The 23,699-nt window shown below is 39.3% G+C and overlaps 1 protein-coding gene across 4 annotated transcripts in view; it reads left to right on the top strand.

Moving 5' to 3' along the window:
- The window catches only part of Trappc3l (trafficking protein particle complex 3 like), a 79,549-nt gene that overhangs the window by 27,987 nt on the left and 27,863 nt on the right, over positions 1 to 23,699 (top strand). For all 4 annotated transcript variants that reach the window (XM_028782675.1, XM_028782677.1, XM_028782676.1 and 1 more), the window contains 3 exons: positions 4,752 to 4,935; positions 8,016 to 8,113; positions 12,539 to 12,638. In XM_028782675.1, the coding sequence (XP_028638508.1) occupies positions 4,894 to 4,935; positions 8,016 to 8,113; positions 12,539 to 12,638 (240 nt within the window). In that variant the 5' untranslated portion in view covers positions 4,752 to 4,893. The remainder of the gene's footprint in view (positions 1 to 4,751; positions 4,936 to 8,015; positions 8,114 to 12,538; positions 12,639 to 23,699) is intronic.

Genomic DNA, 23,699 nt, shown 5'->3' with positions numbered 1-23,699 from the left:
AGATACATGATGTTCTATAACCTAAAAATAGAGGATAAATATTTTCTAAGTCCCACAAATAATTTCCCTCTGAAATTGGTTGATGGTTCCCAATATCATCCCCAGAGGATCACCAAGGAAATCTCAGTATCAATATCCAATAACAAGGAATTTGATTCAGAAACCAAGGCAATCGCTTACTGCAGAGGTGGGGTTAGCATGTAGCATGGGGCCAAATTGGCCACTGCTTGTTTTGTCTGACTTGAGTTAAGAGTGACTTTTGCAATTTAAAATGCAAAATATGTGACATGAAAACTAAATGAAATACAAATGTTGGTGCTTACTAGTAAAGTTTTATTGTAAAATAGCCATATCTGCTACTTATATGGAGATAACTCCTTTTGTACTGACAGGGAGGAATCATCAAGACAGAATCTATATAGCTGCAAAACCTAACTAACCTACTATCTGGTTCTTTCGAGAAAGACTTGCAGGGCTGATATTAATCTGTGTAAATAAATTGTCTACAGTGACAGGTATGGCTGTGGACAAACCTCAACAAGAGAGCAAAGTTCTGGGGTACATGCTACATGATACCACTATAAAATAAAGTTACATGTACTATTACATATTCTGTATGAATAAGATCACATGTGGAACTTTAAAAAATGCATAGGAATGATAAAATACCAAGGTCCACAGAGTGATGACCACTAAGTAGGAAAAAAATAGGATTTAAGCAAGTTTTGAATATTTTAGACTTGCTTTATGTCTTAAAACAAGGCCTGAACCATATACAGCAAAGCTTGATGGCACATACCACATCCTTTTTTGTGATTATTAACTCATTCATTATAGTATCTTGTATATAATGAAATGGGGATGAAATTTATAGAGTATTCCTTGTGGGAGCTGCAGAGGACACAGAAGAGCACTGTTTGAACCCTACAGGAGAAAAGCTTCAGTGATGCAGATCTGTAAAGATGTGGTTTGCATGATCCTTTTCAGCATTTCCATGTGCACTGGATTTGGGTTAACCTTCCCTTTACCCCTCCCCCACCCACACTTAATCTTGTGTACCCTCATATTTTTCTTTCCCTTTAATATCACATGTGTTCTGTTACCCTGCCTATGCTTCTCCTAGGTGACTCTGGTGACCACACAACCCTTTCTTTCATAAACACACATGTATCAAAATTCAGTTCAAACCCATAGAAAAGAAACCTGATTGGAGGCCAGGGGAAGACATCGGTGTCTTCCTCTATCACCTATTACTTTACTTTATAAAATAGAGTCTTTGACTGAACCAGAAGTTCACTGGGTCTGCTAGGCTGGCTGACCAGTGATCTCCCAGAATTTGCCTGCCTTGGCCCACCAGTGCTGGAGTTCCGAGCACTTATAGCTATGCCTGACATTTTAGGAGGATACTGGGGACTTCAACTAGGGTCCTTTTTCCTTTATAGTGTTACCCATTGTGCCATAGCATTAGGTCCTACAAAAGACTTATAAGGAGAAACAAGTCCCTGTATAAGTTCGTTGGTTGCTGTAAGTAACTCTGTTAGAGTTTTCCCAAGTCTTTACTCAATTGCCCCGCTGCCCCCAAAAGGACCTCGGTAGAGGTGTCATCCAAGACACTGTTTACTTGTGGTGGCTGACAGCTGGGTAATCAAAGGATATGCCTTTCTTTTAATCCCAGCTCCAAATTCTATTCTACTGTGGTTAAAGATTCTTACTAAAAGAAGAAACAAAACATTTGGGCATTATTTTGACACAATTTCTTCCCTACTCTAGTGCCAAGGCAAATGTTAATCATTTAACTTCTGAAGCACCAAACTATGCTCTCTGTTTGAGAGAAGGATGTTTTCTAAATAAGAAGAAAGGTTCTGGGAAACACAAGTCCACACAGATGTTAAAAAGTATTGAAAGAGGTTGTTTTAAAGTCTGAAAAATAGCAAGCTGGTGCCCAAGTGACAGTGACTACAGCTGTTTGTCTAAGATTTATATTGTGTACCTGTCATGTGTGCAGTGTCCACCTCAGGTGCTGGGTCCTAACTGGTGGACTGTTGGCCTGCAAAGAGCCTTGTTAGTCTGGAAGAAGGATTCACCTCCAATTTATTTCTTTTGTCTTTTTCTTTCTTCTCTTTCATTTAGCTTTTCTTTCTTTTTTCTTTCTTTTCTCTATTTTTCTTCCTTTTCGCTCTCTTTCTTCACTTTCTTCTCTTTCTCTCTCTCTCTCTCTCTCTCTCTCTCTCTCTCTCTCTCTCTCTCTCTCACTCTCACTCTCACTCTCACTCTCACTCTCACTCTCACTCTCACTCTCTCTTTTTGAAGACAAGGTTGTCCTGGAATTCATTCTGTAGACCAGGCTGACCAGGAACTAACAGAAATCTACCTACCTTTGCCTCCTGAGTATTGGGATCAAAGTTTAGGCTGTACTTTTTTAAAGGCATCAATATGTAGAACGGTGGATCCTGCTAGAAAACTTGGTAAGGTTGAGTGGATCCAGAAACCCTGATATCCTCATACCTGAGGACAGTAGATGTTTCATCTGTTCCTAACCAGGTTCCTGTCCTGGAACACATGATCATGATACACCATGGAGAGGACCATGAGAATCAGCCATGTAGGGACAGCACCCAAAACCCCTCCACATGCAGATGAGGCGTCCATAACATCTCAGACCAGGCCAATAGAAAGCATCTGCTTTTAGACCCCAACCTACCACAGAATGTATATAAGATCCTGTCCACAAAGAATAAAGGACGAAAGTTATTTCATCAAAGATCATCTGAGAGCGCCTGTCGTAAGCTTTCATTCAAAGCTTTTGCTGCTGGAAGCTGCTCAAGCTGACCTCAGTCACTTCCTCCTCAGTAGCCCCAATCATAGCTCCTAGCCACTCACAAAGTCTCCAGAGCAGAGACAGTTGTGGAAGAGACCCAGTATCTCATTTAGATCTGACTCCCCTTCCCTGCTCAAACTGGCCTACTGCAGAGTGTCGAGCTGCTCAAGAGCAGCAGATTAACTACCCTACCCCCTTCAGAGAACACAACTCTTTGAACGCCCAGGACAGACCAGAGCCCCACAGATCTCCACAAATAGTGTTTAGTACACAGCCCAACACCCATGATATCTCTGAAGCTCTGGAGTGGCCTTGATATGACCACAGTATAGCTACAATCTGTATTATTGTTGATTACAGCACTACCCTTCCCCCTCTACAAGCACATTGACCTTTCCTGCTCAGGGTCTCTTACCTTGAATTCCAAATTGCCCCCCTAAATTGGCAACATGCTATCAATTACACATTTGTATTTGTTTAGAATCTACTTCTACAGATTTTTTTATCAGCTATATTAGAAAGTATACAATAGATAAAAGTGGGTGTTTTGGACTCTGCAAATGTTGCTCTGTTTCCTACTATCCAGATGAGCTTGAAAAGCTTTTCTAGTCTTTTTATTCTATATACCTATCCTGTAAAGTGGCAATGAATACTACTCTGATTACTTCAGTGACTGTAGTTGAATTAAAATAATATAGATAGTGAAAATCATACCGTAAGCTATAAAGTTGTAAATATAAGTTCTCAGTCTACCCCTAAAATGCTGTTAAATCTCCAGACCCATTAAAACTGACTTCCCTGAGACCATGATTTCATAGAACATAAACAAGTATGGAAATACTTAACATAGTATAAAATTTGATCCTGTATATCCACCTGTAAGAACAGCCTGCAGTAATTAGTTTTTATGTAGTGCATTATAATGCATTTTACAGTATATATCATCTCTTTGATAGTCAAATTATTCTGTAAGGTAGGTATTACTACTGCCATTTCACAGGTGTGGAAACAGCCATGGAGCAATAAAGTGGCTTGCTCATGGCCACACAGCCAGCAATCAGGAGAGCTGCAACTGAACTGGAGCCTTGTCAACCATCCAAGGTTCTTTCAACTGTGCCACACACTTCTTCAAAGGGCTTGCCAGACTTTGCTTTGTAGGAAGAATGTTCTAGAACCAATAGGACTAATTGTCTCAAAATGTAAGCAGCAGAAGACTGCGTTCTCAACTGAATTTTCTGTGTCTATTTCTGTAACAGCTTTGAAATCCCACACTCTGCAGTTGTCACGATAAGATTTCTTATTTAAACTTTAAATATCTGTACTTTTGCATAGATAAAGAGAACATCCAATAGCTTAGAAACTATCAAAAGAAAAATAAGGGCTTACTTACTCTCTCTGCCAGAATCATTATACATTATTAAACTGCAGAGCACCCATTCTGCGCAACAGCTTTATAAGAAAATATCTGCTTTAGGACTCGTTAAAAATTGCTGACGGCTGTTATGAAAATTTATCTTTTAAAAACAAGATTCTAAATATATTTGAATGTTGGAAACCCACAAGATGGGGGCAGTAAAACTCATTTGTTGATCAGGTTTAAACTCAAGATTTAGTGCCTAAAGATTGCTGATCCTGTCTCTCTGATTCATAAAACAATCAATACAGAAGTGAATAATGCTAACATTTAGATCTGTCTTGGATTGCGAAGGTTTCTGTTCCTGATTTTAAAACAATGCCTTGGCACCAGAACAAAACACCACTCATAAACTCCCTGGGGCTAGAGAATTTTTAGTGTCTTGGTGCTTTGGGTCTGACTTCACACACACTGTGAGCTTTTATGGGCCTGGATTACAAGTGAAGCTGTTCCTGGATCAGCAGCAGGTTACAGAGATATAAGGCATTGTTCACATTTTTTTCTCTCTCTTCCATTCAGCAAAGAGCAAAGGCAATAGAGAACACTCCTGCATCAAATCAAGAAAGAACTTGCTAAGACAAAGATGGGAGAGGACTACTGATATGTATCTAAGTCACAGACCGAAGAAAAGAACTGAAAATCTTTTCACGTACCAAGAAAGATGTCTCGTCCTGCGCACAAAAGGCCAGAATATCACAAAATAGTAAGACCTTTTGGCCAAAGAGCCTTGCTTCTCTCTCCCAGCAAATGTTTTCTTGAAGGATGTTTTGTGTGTTTGGGGGAAGAGATGCTACTACATGTAGAAGGTTTCAGTGAAGCAAAGGTGATATTTATTGAATGACCCTTCTGAAAATAGTTACAAGCGTCTCTTAGTAGTGTAGCAGAGTAATCAGTTTTTATACAGATTTTTAAGGTATTCTTTGCTGATGGATGACTTGAATAAACATATCAAATAATCCTTTTGCCTCTAAGATAAAATATCAGACCATTAATCAATTCTTTATATTTCATGTTATATTAAAAAGCAAATAGAATGTAAAGTCAATTATGTATAAATTAAACAGGAAAAGATCGTCAAAACACTAGGAATCAAAAGATTGTCATTAAAAATACATTGCCTAGAGTACTAAATGTGTTTGTATTTGGCATGAGCCCTTGTCCTTTTTATATCTTCCAAATTCACTTATTGCTAAGATTTTTTTTTTGGCCCATTTAACTTGAAGCAATACTTTCGGAGGTTTTTTTGTTTTTGTTTTGTTTGTTTGTTTGTTTGTTTGTTTAACCTTTTACCCTAGCATCAGTAATGCAAATGTTACAGGTAGGAAAACTTAGGGTTCTGTTTTAGTGCTGTATTAATCATTTCAGGGACTGGTAGGAATTTAGTGTTATTAGGTGATTGTTTCCCTGTGTTCTCGAGGCTGCACTGACAACCTGGTATGTGCCAAAGTCGGAAATGCCTACAAATATTCCATCTTGCATCCTGGGCTCTTGAGCAATTTGTCTGTTATCTTATCAAATGACAAAAATATATAGTACATAATTCATACTGTGCCTAAATCACTATGCACATGTGCACACACAACAGTTAAAACCGCTTTATGCTAGTGTATCCAAAACCACGGAAAATAATTACTGGAGTTCTATTTATACATGGAAAGTGATTGATTTTATTGTTTTAAAACCATAAAGAAATTCCTGTTGATATTTCTTGGGATGTGTAGTACGGATGTGAGACCTACAAAGATATGCTAGATATGTAGTTGAAAATATAATCTCTGGTCATGATGCAGGATGAAAAAAATGGAACTTTTTTGGACATGTACTTAAAACTCAGGAGATAACCATGTTTCAAGGTTTAGTAGTATATCCCATGGGAGAAGGAGTACCTGAGACTCAAGGCTGTGAGAGATAGAAGAGGCACAATTTCTTCTCTCTCCTCTGAACAAATTCTTTATATAGAATGAAAACAAATATATTCCTCCTCTTACTCCCTCTCCCTCTCCCCATTTCCTTCTTCCTCCTCCTTCCTCTCCCTCTCCCTGCCTTCTCCCCTTCTCTCCTTCTCTCCCTCCCCTTGCTACTCTCCCATCGCCTCCCCCTAGTTCCCATTTGTTTATTTCTAGTCTACAGCCCTGGTTCATAGTAATATTGTTTTTTGCTATGGCTTCTTCTATACTAGACAGAAGCTTCATTTATAAATCATGGGTATTTGGTATGTTTTGTGTTGAGATTCTTGGGAAACAGGAATAAAAGTGAGTATTAGTGACCGTCAGTGTTAGGTTAATGTTATTTTTGTCCATGTCGCTTGCTTACATCCCTTATTTCTTTGTGAAAGCACTAACATTATTTTCCCATACCTGAATTTTAGATATTACTATAATACAAACTAACATGTAATATAAATTAATTTATAATGTTTATGCTACATATACTTTTGACATTTATTTCTAATTTCCACATAAATTGGGCCCATATATAATAACTAATATTTAGATTCTCTTAAAAATTATCAACAATAAATATTTCCACTTGATAAGGAGACATATTATTATGATATAAACCCACACATTTCATTTAGATGTCCCCCAGTGGAGACCCTGAAGAATTGGGTTAACTTTGGAATTATTTGTATAAAAAGTCATGGTGTTTTAGAGAAGTTATTTGGTTTAATAATAATAACTTTATTTGTTTTTTAAAAGCCATTCACATCCATCTTTAAAACATGAACCCATACATTATCAGGCCTCTGCTCCCCGACTTATGAAGCTAAGACACTTTATGGTAGAGCTAAGGATGGCCCTCCTACCCTGAAATCCACATTGACCTCTTAAAAAATCTAATACTGTGTATGAAACAAGTTCAGCAGTGGTCTGCTCCCTCCACACTTGTACCTCCATGATTAATTCTGTGGTAGAGTTGGAACCTGGAGTTGGAGGAGTTCTTCTGGCTCCTGATGGCTGGCAGGTTGCTGTGTCCTCTGAGTCCTTCATTTAGTCTTTAGGATGGACAGTGTGGGACACATTCTCACCACCAAAAGGCTTCTTTCCCTTTTGTGGGCACTATTTCCTGGTGGAAGCAAGACAGACTTTTTTAAATGGGTAAATCAGATTTTATTTTCTGATTCATTTCTTTTCTTTTTCTCTTTTTTCTTTTTTCCTCATTTTTATTTTCTAAATGAAACATTACTGGACTTCTTTTTGCTTATAATTCACTCTAAAAATTGGAACACAATTTTAAGTTCTATTTATTTCTTAAAGAAGAAACAATTAATGTGTATATTTGGCTCCCTTAAAATGCCCCTCTTTTCTTTAAGCAAAAAGAACTCCATCTGGCTTGCTGCTGTGGTTGGGAGTACCCTGAAGTCCTTCTTGACAGATCTAAGACTCAGAAGAGGCTATGCAGACACATGGCGAGCCTCATCAGTTATCCATTCCAACTAAAAACAGGCAGTGGGAAGCATAAGCTAACCCCAAATAACAATAACTGTATGAGAAATTAGTAATTAAAAGAAACCTTTTCCCCATTAAAAAACACATCATAGTATGCAATAGTTACAAATGTGTATGACAATGTTCTCGTGTAAGAGCATACACTTCTCCCAGCCCAGCTAGGTGTGTAAATGCAAATGACTGCTCAAATTTGCAAATTGTTAAGGTTGTTCGAGGGTGAGAAAGGTGAACCAATGATCTCTGAATGTGATTCCAACCCGTAGATTAAAAATAAATGTCACACGATATACTGCCATAGCTGCCTGTAACAAAACCATACACGTTTCCTCTACAGAACAAAGACCTTTTTGTGCTCACCTATGGAGCTCTGGTCGCCCAGCTATGCAAGGATTATGAAAAAGATGAAGATGTGAACAAATACTTGGATAAAATGTAAGTGGCACTCTCACTGCTGTAGAGTACTTATCGCTTGTTGGTATCAGTGCATTTTCCTGTCTCTAATGGCTTGCCCCATTTCACCAGCTCCTCCCGGCTTCTATGAGGCACAGCTGAGAGTGAACCTGATTTCTTATAACTCAGCTTAAAACAATAGAAAGGGATTTCTCTCTAGATCTGTCAACTATAGACTTCTCTTTCCTCTGGTAAGACAGGATTTCTCTATTAGTCACTTAAGAGCAACCAACGTGGTGGAGCAAAGTTGTTCTTTTAGTAAAATAATGGGATATACAGTTTCATTTTGAATTTTCACAGTTCCTTACGATGAATTACACTGTGATTTATAATATGTAACTCCTTACATAAGCAGGAGTGGCCTTTGGGTGCTATGCAATAAACAAGAAAACAAGCAGAAAACTGACAGTAGTCACCCTAGAAGATCGATGTACGAGGGATTCAATGGAAATGAGCGGGTTTTCTTTTCTTCTTGTTTGTTTTGTCTTGTTTTCTTGTATACTACTTTTATTGCTTGAGCACTTTTTAAAAGCTTTTTAATAGGAAAACCTGACCTCTCATTTTTATAAATAAAGCTCCTTTTCCTTTCTACTTCACTAGTTAAGTTTCTTTCAGATTATCTTCAACCTTCTAATTTCCCAGAAGTAAGTATATGATCATCAAATTATGGCAATATTATCATTCATTTTAACGTTTTTAAATGCTTTATGAGCATATATGTATTACACATAATGATGGGTGTCACTGACTCTTTCACATGTGTTCACGGTGGATTTTGATATATGCACTCCCATTAACCTTGCCTGTGCGCCTCTCCTTTCCATCCTTTTCTCTCCTAGCCCCACCTCTGCTTTCATATCTTCTGTGTACCCAGTGAGTTTCATTGGGATGATTTACAGAAGAATGAGCACCTTACCCGTGGCTATACCACTGAACAAAATGTCTCTCCCTCCTCCATCAACCATCACCTGCATAAAGACTGGGACTCCAGGAGCTCCTCCCCCTTTTATAACAAGTGTTGATTGGTCCACCTTTGTACAAATGAATCTGTGATTAGTTATAGCTGCTGAGAGTGCAAAAGTCATGTTAAGCCCAGATGTTGGCGTTCCTTATCTCTCCCCATCGCTCCAACTCTTACATTCTTTCCCCTTATTCACCCTCAGTGTTCACTAAGCCTTGAAATGAATGTTAATGAGGCTCTACTTTTGGCTGGGCATTCAATGATCATTTATTTTCAGTATTTAGAGTATATATGAGTCATTACTAACAACAACAACAACAAGCTTCTCTTACCAAACCCAGCAGTGGCACTATTATACAAATATGAACATGGTTATTTATGAAGCAATTTGATATGTTCATCATGTCCATGTAGCAAAACAGCAACAGTCACTTCCCTAATAGGGTCTAGAATCTCCCCAGCCACAGGCTTCTGAGTGGATTTTCAGGCTTATACATGAATTTCTTCTCATGGAGAGGTCATCAGATCTAGTCAGAGAGTGGTAACAGACTTGCCATTGTCACATGAGTTTATTCACCTTGCCTAGCTGGTCAGTATTGTTGCTCACAGGATGCACAGCTAAGTAAGACCATCAATGACAATTCTCCCAGCAGCCTGCATAACACCTAGTAATACGACTGTGGCCAATAAGGGGGGGAAACTTCTAGGCCAGTGCTAGCTTGATTTATCTATGTCTTGCAAACAAGATGCATAGCAATAATTCTTGGCTTGGATATCTTAGTTTTGATGGGAAATGAATAGCAGTAGCAATTGCTTATATTTTTTAGGACCTCACGGACCTCTATGACCAACAACTCAGCGAGGTAGCCCAACCTTGGCAATGATATTTTTGTATCAGGGAACAGTTTAATATACCCACATGTGATATAGTCCTTAAACTTATTTTTAAAATTGTCTATTTATTTAGGAGTATAGTGTGTGTGTGAGAGGGGGTACATGTGTGCTCTCATGCACATGCCACAGCATGTATGTAGAGGTCAGAGGGCAACTTTAGAGAATTGAAACAATTCTCCCAGTTTATGGCATCAAACACAGGTCATTAGGCTACTAAGCCATCTTTTCAACTCTCCACCTTAATTTTTTTTGTTTTGAGGCAAGATATCTCACTGAACACGGAGCTCACAGATTGTCAAAGCTGGCTGGCTGGCAAGATCTTCCCATTTCCCTGGTGGTAGTTACACACACATGCCACTGTGCCTAGCTTTCACATATGTGCTGGTAAACTGAGCTTCATGTGTGCATAGCAGGTACTTTATTGACTCCCCAGACAGTCTATAATCATATATTTGGATTGGCTTATGAAGCTTCAGATTTCCTTGCAGCTTTTCATACATCCTGGGTTTGTTGACCAAATCCAGCAATCTGTTCTCTCCCCATCTGCCAACTGCTCTTCCCATCTAAGCTGTCCTAGCTCTAGAGTTTTTAAACCTCTTAATTATGGACACTGGAAAGCACTATAGCAGAATAATGACTGGGAATTATATATGGGTTATAAGATTATTCAGGTATGGTGAAGGGAAAATTGAGTTTAGGTTTTTAAGAGTATTAAAAAGGGTGTTTTTCCAGGAACAGAGATAGTCAACACAAGGAAAGCTTGAAGAAAGTTCTAAATTCTTCTTGTCTTCTATTGCTATGTGCTTGTACTCTTCTTCAGGGAGGGTTCTTTCTAGGTATAGTACACATAGTTTCATTGCACTTCTTGATAATTGTATTTGCAAAGAAGCAAACTCCTTTTTTTCTTCCTCAAATGAACAAACTGCCCAAGGTCCTGAGAGCTGACATCATTGGTTATGCCTGGGACACAAATGTCTGATATAGCATTTGCAGAAATGACCCCAAATTATTTGATTTCTATTAGTTGATTTTGCATAATTTTGTGAATTAGCTGTAGAAGACAAAGAAACTCCCCTATTTAAATAAAAATATGTGTGGTGAACTGAGTGCATAGCTTAACAGTTAAGAATGTAATAGTAGGCAAAGAATAAAGTTTGAGATGCTGTAGCAAGGCCTTGCTTAAGAAAAAAGGTTTCACATGTGAATATTTTCAATAGCTTCTAAGAGCATTTCACACTGTACAAACACATATAAATTTGTATTTTGTAGAAGAGTATCCTTTGGTGGAAGCCAAATATATACGTGACTGTGTATCTGCAGTGTGCACATTTTTCATCCTTCTGCCCCATGGCTGAGCTTATAGCTATGTATTGTAATAACAAACACTGGACTCTTTTAAGGTCCCTGTTCCACTGTCTTCTGGAGTTGATATTCTGCTCTTACCTTTGTGGTTATGAGCCTAACCTTTAATGGCCGAGCCATCTCTTTGTCCGGCACAGATAGCCCGCTCTTAATAAATAGTACATATCAGTAGACTTGGTGAATTATTAAGGACTCTGACCTCAAATCCATTTTTCTATAACTGCCAAGCTACCAGAGATCTTCTGCATTTTAGGTTCCAAGGCACAACTATTGTCTTGGAAAATACCAACTCTGATTTTCTTGGGTTTTCTGTTGCTTTGTACAAATGGTTTCATTTTTCTATTTCTGTATGGATGTGAAAGTAAAGGCCTTTTTTGGCTAATGATTATGAAAAATAATATTCCTTTTTCTTTCTATTTTAAGGTCTTATTTCTGTAACTGGATTAGAGATTCTTTTTTTTTTTTTTTTTTGGTTTTTTGACACAGGATTTCTCTGTGTAGTTCTGGCTGTCCTGTCCTGGAACTCATGCTGTAGACCATGCTGGCCTCGAACTCAGAAATCTGCCTGTCTCTACCTCCCAAGTGCTGGGATTAAAGGCGTGTGCCACCACCGCCTGGCTGGATTAGAGATTCTTGAAAGACAAAGACTGTGGCATCTCTTGGTGTCCTTCTTAGAAATTTAAGTTCCTCAAGGTGTCTTGTTCAACAAGGCTGTTGGGGCTGCTGGGCCATCTTAGCCACTTATTCCATTATGTTAGAAACTTAAGAAACTTAAGAGCTGAAACCTTTAGTGGCAGCAAAATATATCTCTCTAGTTCCTTCCCCTCTTCCTAACTCAGCTCTTCTTATAAATGTAGCTCCCCTGCCATGATGAATACACTATGAATATCTAGGGTCATACAAGCAAGAGAGGTTAGCAAGGCTCTTACTCTGTTTCACAATAGCTAACAATGAGAAATATTAGGCTGCAGGCAAGCATCCTTCTCTGAATTTACAGACAAGTTTGGGCCAGTCTCACCTCCAATTAGACTCTTCTGCTTGCAGAGACTAATTAATATTTCCTGGATATGCTAATCTCGTCTTCTGTGGTCTGCAGAACACACACAAGACCATTACCTAAGACAGTCTGACCTGTTACATTGGGCCTAGTTTGTTATCTATCAGCAAATCATACTTTACTTCATCCACAGGGGTTACAACATTGGAACACGGCTGGTGGAAGATTTTTTAGCTCGATCCTGTGTGAGAAGATGCCATAGTTATTCAGAAATTATCGACATAATCGCCCAGGTAAATGCATTTCTGGTTTTGTCAATGTGTCTTCAAAACATGTCAAGTATGAGGTATATACCTATAATCCCTACAATACTACCAATTTGGAAGTCGAGGTGAGAGGATTGTGAGTTCTAGGTCTGTGCTAAATAATATGTTCCAGGGAAGCCTAAGCTACATGAGATCTGTCTCAAAAACAAAACAAACAACAATAAACAACTAAGATTCTTTCTGAGTTTAGTAGTCTTTAGTTGTTGCTAGGTGTTGAGAGAGGAGATTATGATAGAAAAGCTTTTTATTTTATTTTCATACAGATATATAACTATTATGAACTAAAGACCAAGCTTCTAAACTGAATTGTGTGTGTGTGTGTGTGTGTGTGTGTGTGTGTGTGTGTGTGAGAGAGAGAGAGAGAGAGAGAGAGTATGTGTATATATGTATGAAACAGTATATATGTGTGTTACATGTGTGTGAGTGTGTGAGAGTTTGTGTGTTAAGTGTATGTGTGGCACATTGGTAGCAGTGTTTTACAGGAGATTGGGAAGGTGGCTTGGCTGGTGAAGTATCTGTTACATAAGCATGGGGGTCCAATTTCATATTCCCCGAAAAGTTGGAGAGTTCTTGGATGACCTGATTGGGGTACCAATCAGGGAGCCACCCATTGTAGTGCAATGTGCATAAAGAAATCTCCAATGGTAACAACATCCCTGGCATGTTTTGAAGGTTGGTACTCTCAGAGGTTAGAAGCAGCTGCAGAGATTCAGTCCTTTATGGAGCCAATGTGTAACCTTGGAAGTTGTGAAAGGAACAGTTCTCCCAGCCTGCAGCCTCTGGTCACTGAGTGGACAAGCAGTGGAGCCTGAACAGACTCTGTGTGCTTCTAAGAAATAGTGAAGACAGAGACAAGCAAGGCAGTGTGGATCAGATCCTAAAGTCTTCAGGCTTTCTCTGAAAAGAGCAGGCCAGGCCTTCAGAGGTTTCCCTTTCTGCTTCATCCTATAGGTCTGTAGCAGTACCCAATTAAATTATCAAATTGATCCCATTGAGCCCAGTGGTGGCTCATTCCTCAATACCTGACCCAATGTTCTAGGTTCCCAAATGAAATACACACACACACACAGCCTTTTTCCTTTTTTTTTTTTTTTTTTTTTTGGTTTTTGGTTTTTGGTTTTTCGAAACAGGGTCTCTCTGTGTAGCCCTGGCCTCGAGCTCAGAAATCTGCCTGCCTCTGCCTCCCAAGTGCTGGGATTAAAGGCATGTGCCATCACCACCCAACTCACACACAGCCTTTATATTTTGATATGCCTAAAACAGCTCCATGGCTGGGTTACTTCCTAACCTCTATGTGGCTAATCCACTTCCCTCCAATATTCCCAAATTATTACTTACTAAATTCTATATTCCATCTTTGCTGCCCTGAACCTGGTTGGGTAGCCCTCTTGGGTCCATTCTTTTCCGGCTCCTACATGGCAGCTATGCTCTCTCCCAACCTCCTCCGACATGGTGTCTTTTCTCTCCTCCTGAATTGCAGATCTCCTTCCTTTCCTCTCCCTCTGTCTCTAGCTTGGGAATCCTAAAAGTTCTGCCTCTGTCTGCCTGCCAGCCATTAGCTGTCAGTATCTTTATTTACCAATCAGAACCAATTGAGTGCAGGGTCCCTGAGTGTCTTACCTGCAGACACTTGTGTGAGCAGTTTTGGGGGACCCAAATTAACATAAGAATACAAGCAACAGGACTAACATGGTTCCAGTTCTGAAGCCCCAGATAACCTGAATTTCTAGGGGACAAGTTAGTCCCCTGATAGGTTGAATGTAGTTATGAAAATAAGGTAAAAAAAAAATGAGACCAGAGAAAAGCTGTCAACTTTATAGGGAAGGGGGGATTCTAAATCACCGAAGAGTTGCCAAAACTTCACAATCAAGTCTATAGACCTCAACCTCTGCAGAAGTAAGGAAGCCATGTTCATTGTGTTTCTTTTGCTTTGCTCTCAGAATACAAATACTTTGCAAGAGTTTTGTGGAGGTCAATTCAGCACAATGGGCAACCTTACAGCAGGCATGCCCCAAATCAGTACCAAATGTAACCCTGTGGAAGGGTCTAGTTTTTACCAGCATCAGAAATTATTTCCTGATGCAGTGTTTTCTTTCTTTTTTTTTTTTTCTTTTTTTTTTTTTGGTTTTTTGAGACAGGGTTTCTCTGTGTAGCCCTGGCCGTCCTGAAACTCACTCTGTAGTCCAGGCTAGCCTCGAACTCAGAAATCCACCTGCCTCTGCCTCCGAAGTGCTGGGATTAAAGGCGTGAGCCACCACCGCCTGGCGACGCAGTATTTTCCCACGAGAAAAGTAAAGCTTCCTGTGCTTTGCCCAATATCTGATGCGTGTGCTAGTATCTTTCTTACGCATGTGCTAGCATCTCACATAGTTCTGATGTATGGAAGGCAGCATGGTATAATCCAAGACTGGCTCACCTTTCTTAGAACGACACATCTTTAGCCAGTGTCCTTTCACAGCAAACACAGGTTATGGGGCTAGTGTTACTCTGATCTAGTAAGTATCTGAGGACACAAGATACACAGGAGGCTTTGGCATGCTGCAGAATAAGGTTCACGTAACAGACCTACTAAGCTGGCGTCCCCTTCTTTTCTCTTCTGAGCTCTGATATTTATGTACATGATGAAACTGACTCTTTACACAAATGGCTTTCACTCCAGCACACAACACTCGTTTTGTGATTCTGAGTGCAGGCACCGCCTTTGGTCTGTCAGTCTCAGAGCATCTCTCTGAGAAGGCAGAACAGGAGTTGATTATTGACAGTTTTTCCAATAAGAAAACCAAGTTCTAGAAAGAATATGACAGAAACGAATAACAGACATGAGGAAATAAACTTTCAATACTAGAATCCAAATGAAAGTTGTTTCTACTTTATAATTATTATTACTGTTATTTTATGGTTAGTGAATCATGAAGATGATATTGGAATCCAGCTGTCTTCCAACTTCAGCACAGTGAATTTAATACCATTAAGCAGGTTTAAGAGGAGAAGAAGAAATTCCTCTCGACATGTGTTGGCAGAATATATGTAAAATCCTGGAGCAGTGTTCTGTGTATGTGCATGTGTGGGGGGGGAATACATGTACGTGTAAGTGCATGTACATGAAGTCCAGAGATCAACCCCGGATGTCACTCTTCAGGTCCTACCTACTTTACATTCTGAGATAGGGTCTCTCATTGTCACGGAACTCCCTTTGCAGCGAGGTTACCTGTCCCGGGAGCCCCAGGGATCCATCTCATCCTCCACAGCACCTGGGATTATAACATGTGCTATCCCATTTGCATTTTTCACATGCTGCCATCCCTGGCTTTTTACATGGATACAGGAGATCAAACTCAGGTTCTTATGCTTCCGTGATAGGCATTTCTTCAACTGAGAAACTTGAAAGTCTTAAAAATAAAATAACTTCACTAAACCAATTATGTGGTGGGTGGAACTATAAAAACACTTGTCATTTTAATGTAAAGTATATATTGTAACTGAACTACATTAACATATATAGCCTTACTTATTGTTTTTCTTGTTGGTAGCTACTCTAATCCTTTTGATTATTAAGTCAATTATTAATTATTAATTATTAATTATTGTATTCCAATAATGGTGATTCTGAAATTTCTTTGGGAATTATTTCCCTTGGCCTTTACCTGGATTCACCTCAGTGTCTTAAATGTGCATATAAAGTTAAATATAAAATGTGCCTAAGGGATAACATGTTTCCAGAGTATTAAAGCAAAACACCAGCAATAACATGTAAAGTCATATAACATGGGAATTAAGACTTTTTGTACATAAAGTTGTTTTTTTAGGCTTGACATCTGAGAAAGAAAATGATTTTAAAAGCTGATTATAAAGTCATGTTCATAGAACAGTGGGTATTTTAATTTATTCCTTTGTATCTGTTCATATGATCTACAAATTTTCTATTTAAATAATGTAACATACTCGTGTTTAAAACAACATGATTAGCAGATTATTTTTTTAAATCAGTTAAGAGCAATAAGCAATTGAGAATTGGGGTTCTTGTAGCCTGTCATTGACAGCTGAAGGTTATTTTCTGTCATGCATTGAAAGACTGGCGCTCATCTGCTCTGTGCTCAGTACATTGGGATGTACTGGGGGACACTGACTGTTGATATAAGTGAGCTCTGGACTGAATAGTGCAGTAGCACAGGGGGTCCTTCCTCTGGGTGTTATCCTTGGATCCAATCCAACATATTCATCTAAATCAGAAAAACAAACAGAAATAGACTTCAAAAGAAATTGGCTTCTGTGCTGTCTGCCCTTGTGTCAACTTGACACAAGCTAGAGTCATCTGAAAAAAAGAGAACCTTAAGTGAGAAAATGCTTCCATCAGATCCAGCTGTAGGGCGTTTTCTTAATTAGTGATTGATAGGGGAGGGCCCAGCCTAGTATGAGTGGTGCCATTCCTGGGCTAGTGGTCCTGGATTCTATAAAAAAGCAGACTGAGCAAGCCATGGGAAGCAAGCTGGTAAGCAGTACTCCCCTGTGGCCTCTGCATCAACTCCTGCCTCCAGGTTCCCGCTCTGTGTGAGTTCCTGTTCTGACTTCCTTTGGTAATGTAATGTGGAAGTAAAATAAAAAACTTTCCTCCAAATAAACCCTTTCCTCCCCAACTTGCTTTTTAGGTCACACTGTTTCATTACAGCATTGGAAACCCTAAGACAGCATCTATATTAGGAAATAAATCCATGTCAGAACTTTTAGATAGATGTAATGGCATAAGCTATAATTCTAGCATTTAGGAAGCTGAGGCAGGAGAATCATGAGTCTAAGACCAACCTAAGCTACACAGAAATTGAAACCAGCTTCAAAATGAGACCCTGTTTCAATACAAAACAAAACAGAAAGAAATCACTCTTTTCCTAATCAAAAGAAACCCTATTCTTATTCTTCTTATGCTCCAAAGAAACCCTAAAAAGTAATTTATGAAGGTTATTCTAGAAGGTGCCTAAGATGACAAAAGTCCCACATAGAATGTTCTTGTTACCTGTGCTCATTTGAGGAATGTTGTCTAAATGCTGTCAGCCATAGTAAGATTACACTGCCAAAACCAAAAATAACAATTCCAGTATGAACTATGGTATATGTATAGTCATTCATGTTTTGGGGCCTAAGCCAGAACTTGGAACTTGGTAAAACTAAAGATTAGTTGGAAAGGAAGGAGGGTGAAAAGAAAGAGGGGAGGAAGGAGAGAGAAGAAAAGAAAGAAGTTTGTTGTTTAAGGCCTTTGGGACAAGAGCTTCTCTCTAACAGGCAGGGCCGTGGCATGCTACTCAGAGTGTTATGGGCTCCCTCAGCCCCTTTCATGAGCATACATGTTGTGGCCATACCTGGTGGCAAAGTTTTCTCTGTAGAAATTAAAGAAAAGATGTCTCTATGTACCAGATTATAAAGGAATCAAGTGAAAAATGGTATATGAAGCATGAGGAGGGAAAGAAGGAGGAAGGAAAGGAGAAGGGAGGAAGAGAGGGAGGGAAGGGAGGAAGGAATGAAGGAACAAAAGAGGGAGGGGGGAAGAGAAGGAAGGAAAGAAGAAAAAGAAAGAGGACAGACCAAAAAAGGAAAAAAGAAAAAAGAAAAGAAAAAGCAAGCAAACACAGAAAAAGATTAATATCTCAGCCAAAGAGAAAAAAGGTCCACACACAGCGTCCCCCACTAAGTGAGCATGTTCTGTCTTTAACAGCAATAAAGTGTCTCCTACAGATGGCAGCCGCCAAACTGCATAATATTGGACAGGCTAGACACAAGACGGTCAGAGTTAAAATTAAAAACATGCAGGACACCTGCTTTCCAAAACTCTCCTTTCTAAACGTTTCCCATCTCATCAGCCATCCTGTTATGTGTAAATTCCTCTGTCCTCAGTGAGGTTGCATTCCCACCCTGTCAACTTCTTCTTAGCAATGAAAAGAACATTTTCCCATTCTCACAAACAGAGCCTCTGTCTCCTGGACACCTCTTCCTTCCAAAGCCTGGTTTTCGCCTCTTAATCATTTTTACTTGTTAAAAAAAAAAATGCTGTCACCTAGAGTGATGATGTCACCTACTTACTTTAGGAGCATTTTGACACAGATGCAAGGTCAGGCTTAGCTATGTGCACGCCCACAGATGCTTTCCTTATAATTAGCAGCCTTCATTAAAAAGACCTGGCCTTTGGCAGCATTATCTCATTAACCCTTTAAACTCTCTTCAGAGGAAGCAGGTAGTAAATGTGGTTGAGTCAGTTTTAGATAACTAGGACAAATTCAGATGGGTTTAGTCATAGTTTATCCCCAGAGAGCATAGGAGAGGCAGGAAAAGAAGCCATGGCTGTGCTTTGCTAAGCTGATCTCTCAGACCAAGCACTATGTGCAACTCTCTGTTTTATTTATGAAATGCAGAACATCCACAGAACCCACAATAGCTGTCCTGCTTTCAGAGAAAGAGAGAGAAAGGATAAATTTCAAAGAAATTACCAGACAGAGAAATGTATGTCCAGATAGGAAAGTGATATCTCTGAATGAGTTAGAAGGCTGGGTGGAAACAGAGCTCTCTTGAACTTGACGTCCACTCTGCACTTTTCTGCCTTTCAGAGTTGAGGGCTGGGAAGTTTCACAGGTTAACAGAGTTCTCTCTTTCTCTTATTTTCTCTTACTTTGTACTTTCCAGCAGAAAGGCCATTCCATTGCTAGGCTTTAGACCCTCCTTTTAATGTGTGTGTAAGATCTAAAATTTTGCCATCTAGTGGCCTGAAGAAACATCTCACAGGAGAGAAGGGTAGCAACATGTTTTCCACTTTTGTTCACTTTTACTCTTTATTTTATTTCTTTAAGGAGATGATAACCTAAATCTGAATTAATTTTCTGCAACATTAAAATAGATTCAGTTTTAAACTGTGACTTTATCATCTACATGTTTAATTTTTGTAGTTGTATTCAAGGATATTACCCAAGATTTCAGAACAACATATTCTGGTTGTTTTTTTTTGTTGTTGTTGTTGTTTTTTTTTTTTTTTTGTCAACTTGACACAAGTTAGAGCAGCAGTTCTTTTTGTTGTTGTTGTTTGGTTGGTTTTTTTTTTCGAGGCAGGGTTTCTCTGTGTAGCCCTGGCTGTCCTGGAACTTACTCTGTAGACCAGGCTGGCCCCGAACTCAGAAATCCACCTACCTCTGCTTCCCAAGTGCTGGGATTAAAGACGTGTGCCACCACTGCCCAGCAGAGCAACATTTCTTAACTCATAAGTCTCGATCCCTTGGGGAGGTTGAAGGACCCTTCCACATGGATCACCTAAGACCATCTACACATCAGATAGTTTCATTGTGGTTCATACAGTAGCATAATTAGAGTTATGAAGTAGCAACAGAAAAATCTTATGATTGGGGGTGGAGTCACCTCAACATGAGGAACTGTATCAAGGAGTCGCAGCACTAGAAAGATTGAGAACCACTGAGCTGGAGTTATCTGGAAAAAAGAAACTACGATGAGAAAATGCCTCCAAGATATTGACTATAGGTAAGTAAGTCTATGGGTGTTTTCTTGATTAACAATTGATACAGAAGGGCCCAGTCCACAGTAGGCTGTGCTATCTTTGGGCAGATGGTCCCAAGGGCATAAAAAGTATGTTGAGCAAGCCATGAGGAGCAAGCCAATAAACTGTGTTTCTTCAGGATTCTCTCTGCTCGTGGTTCCTCCCTCCAGGTCTGCCCTGACTTCCTTCCATGAGGGACTGTGAGATGGAAGTATATGTCAAATAAACTCTTCCCTCTCCAAGTTGCTTTTGGCTATGTTGTTTTATAACAGTATCCTAGGGTTTTAGAACCCTAATTAGGATACTATGGCTACCACATCTGTTGATTTAACAAACCACTGATCAAAAATCGTGAACAACAAATTTTGTCTACACTAGCCATGTACCTTTCTCACCTTATCAGTATTTCCCAAACGACACAAGGTAACAGATATTTATGTATCATTTATATTGTATTAGGCATTATACTTGACCTAGAGATGATTTTAAGTAATCTAGGAGGTTTTGCATAGGTTTTCTCTTTTGTAAAATGACTTGAGAATCCACAGGCTTTTATATCCATGGGAACCCTAAAGCTACTCTTCTTTATAGACCACAAGACAGCTGTCATTTTTTAATATATGTCAGGAGTACCATAGCATGACATTGAAAAAACTTCAATAATAAATAGATTTTCTTCATAAAGGTTCAAAGTAAATCTGTTATTTATGTATTTCTTACAAGACCGTTGTAGAATTGTTAGGAAAGAGCCAAATGGATTCGGTGTGTAACTGAGACACATATGACACTATCAGACACCCATGAGAAAAGCCTCCTTAGCACAACCTCCTAGATTTATTTCTTGTCCTTCTACTGCTGGTTTTGTTTGTTTGGGGGTTTTTGCTTTTACAAATGAATTGCTTCTTTAAAATATAGATTAGAAAGATTTTCCTATTTTAATCATTCTGAGACTATAATGAAAATGTGTAAGTTGCAATACAATGGCCAGAGCTGATGTTAGCTGTTGAAAAGCAGCGTTAAGGAATTAATTTCTTTCTTACAGATCATATATCTTCCCGTCTTATCTCTGGTCTAATGATTAGAAACACTTCCTAAGTTACAAAATATATGTTGGATTATCAAACACAGTTAAAGTAAGACATTTTAATCACTACAAGAAGCTAAGCAGAAATTAACTCAATTATTTAAATAAAGATGATTATAAAACCCAGGCTTGACCAGAACCATTGTAAGATTTTAGAAAGTCTCTTAGTTCTGGGGATGCAGCTCTACTCTAGCCCTCACCCAGCATCTGTGAGGCTTAGCACAGGAGTCAGGTGACGTCGTTTAAGCATGGATGTTTTTTAAGTGCTAACCGAACCATGTCCAGTGATGTAAGGCTTAGAAGACAGTCCCCATCCTGCTCAGTCACAAGCCTACTGTGTGATCTTGAGCAAGTTACTTAGGCTGCTGGAGCCTGTTCCTCCTTGTCAGCTGACACTGACCAATCTCTCCCTCCTTCCCCCTCTCTCACTCTCCCCTCCCCCCATTGTTGCTAACCTGACTTCCTGTATGTACCACCCAATTATGGAGAGTGCAGCTTCCAAAGTCTCCCTCACAGTGTCTACATTGTGTGGTTACTGTCTGTATTTCTAAATGCTTGGCCTTGCATGGGTGCTGCTTATCAACGTTAGAACAATTGCTACTATCAGCTCAGGCTCAATGTGATGGTTTCTCTGGGATGCCATAGAGACTAATTATCATTTGCCAGTGTAATTATCATATCCCAGTGTTGTCACACGAATAAATTTTCTTAATCAGAGAAAAGGTACAGTGTAAAAAGACTGGTTTCCCCTGAAACTTTGATCTCAGGCTTAAAATGTTAAACTCCAATTTACTATACTTGTTGAAAATGCCAGAAAGAAAACAATCCTGTCCTTTTATACTACAAATTGAAATTTGAGCTTAATTAAATAATATTTTTGTGGGTGTGATATAAAATCAATAAAATAATTGAAAAAAATGGTCCCAGGAAGCAATGTAAGTAATGACACCTAGCAAGGGAGGAAATCCTCAGAGTGACTATGGTGAGTGTGTGCTTTACTCAGTGGTTCTCAAACTTTCTTAATCCTTTACTACAGCTCCTCATGTTGTGGTGACCTTAACCTTAAAGTTATTTTCCCCGATACTTCATAACTATAATGTTGCTACTGTTATGAATGGTAATATAAATTTCTGTGTTTTCCAAAAGTCTTAGGCAACTTCCATGAAAAGGTCATTTGACAGCCCATTGGTTGAGAACCACCGCTCTAGGGCAAAAGATTTGGTGGGACACACTCCAGGGAGGAGTCTGCATAACAGACGAATACTTTTTCCAGGCTGACTCATTTTCATTTTAAAAAGAAATCTGTTTAAGACTACAGTTAAATCTACATGAAAAGGTTGTAGTAAAGCACACCTGTCACATTGAAAAAATCCTGCTTCTGATCTGAGCATTCAGCACTCTCATGCCCAAATCTGTGCAGAAAATCCCAAGCCTTTTGAAGTCTCTCATTCCCATGCTGCTTTAACTGGGGACAGCACCGTGGGCATAGACTGCCAAGGCAATAAAATATGAAGATTGGGGCTCCAGCCTAGCAGTAGAGCATTCATTTGCATGCATGGGACCCTAGGTTCAGTCTCTACTGCCAGCAATAACTAAATAATAGATAAAAATAGAGGTCTTTACCCAGAAGCAGTTATTTGCTGCCTTAACAGGAACATTGAAATCTGACATTATAAGGCATTTTTGCATGGAAGTGCCATGGATTGGAAAGCTCAGCAGTCCTTGTTGAAATGCTAGGAGACAGGACTCAAAATCTATGCAATGGGTCCAACAAGGAATTTTAAACATAAAAAATTTAAACTGTATATAGGGATTAGCTACCAAGGAAGGAGTAACACATACTAAAGAATCTAGGGGTAAAAAAAAAGAATATACAAAGAAGGGATACATTTTGGAGGAAGAAAGCCTGAAGCTCAAATCTTGTTGAAGGAAGAAAGATTCAGACCACAGACAGTAGAAAAGTTTCCTGGGTATCCAGGCTGAGACTGGTGGTGGCAATGGTGCATGACTTTTCCTACAAAGGCATGAATAGATGTGTGTGTGCATGGGTGTATGTGTGTGTGTGTGTGTGTGTCCACTTTAGATATCATCCAAGTGCAACCTTGTGAAACAAGGAATTTAGTAGGCTTACTTACAGGGCATGGGTAAAAGGTATCCCATAGGAGCATGGATGACTTGGACAGCAACATCATGAAAAGCTCACCCCAACATATGTGATGATTCACAAAGCCCGCATCAGTGAAGTTCCCTGCATGGCTTGCAGGCAGCAAAAGATGCAGCTGCCATACATACAAGCTGATTTCTACATATATATATACACGTACGTGTGTGTGTGTGTGTGTGTGAGTGTGTGTGTGTGTGTGTGTGTGTGAGTGTGTGTGTGTGTGTGTGTGTGTGTGTGTGTGTGTGTGTGTGTGTG

This window comes from Grammomys surdaster, unplaced genomic scaffold (genome assembly GCF_004785775.1).
Source record: "Grammomys surdaster isolate TR1022 unplaced genomic scaffold, NIH_TR_1.0 842, whole genome shotgun sequence".
Classification (NCBI taxonomy): domain Eukaryota; kingdom Metazoa; phylum Chordata; class Mammalia; order Rodentia; family Muridae; genus Grammomys; species Grammomys surdaster.
Note: the sequence above shows the minus strand (reverse complement) of the source record. Positions and strands in the feature narration are given on the sequence as shown.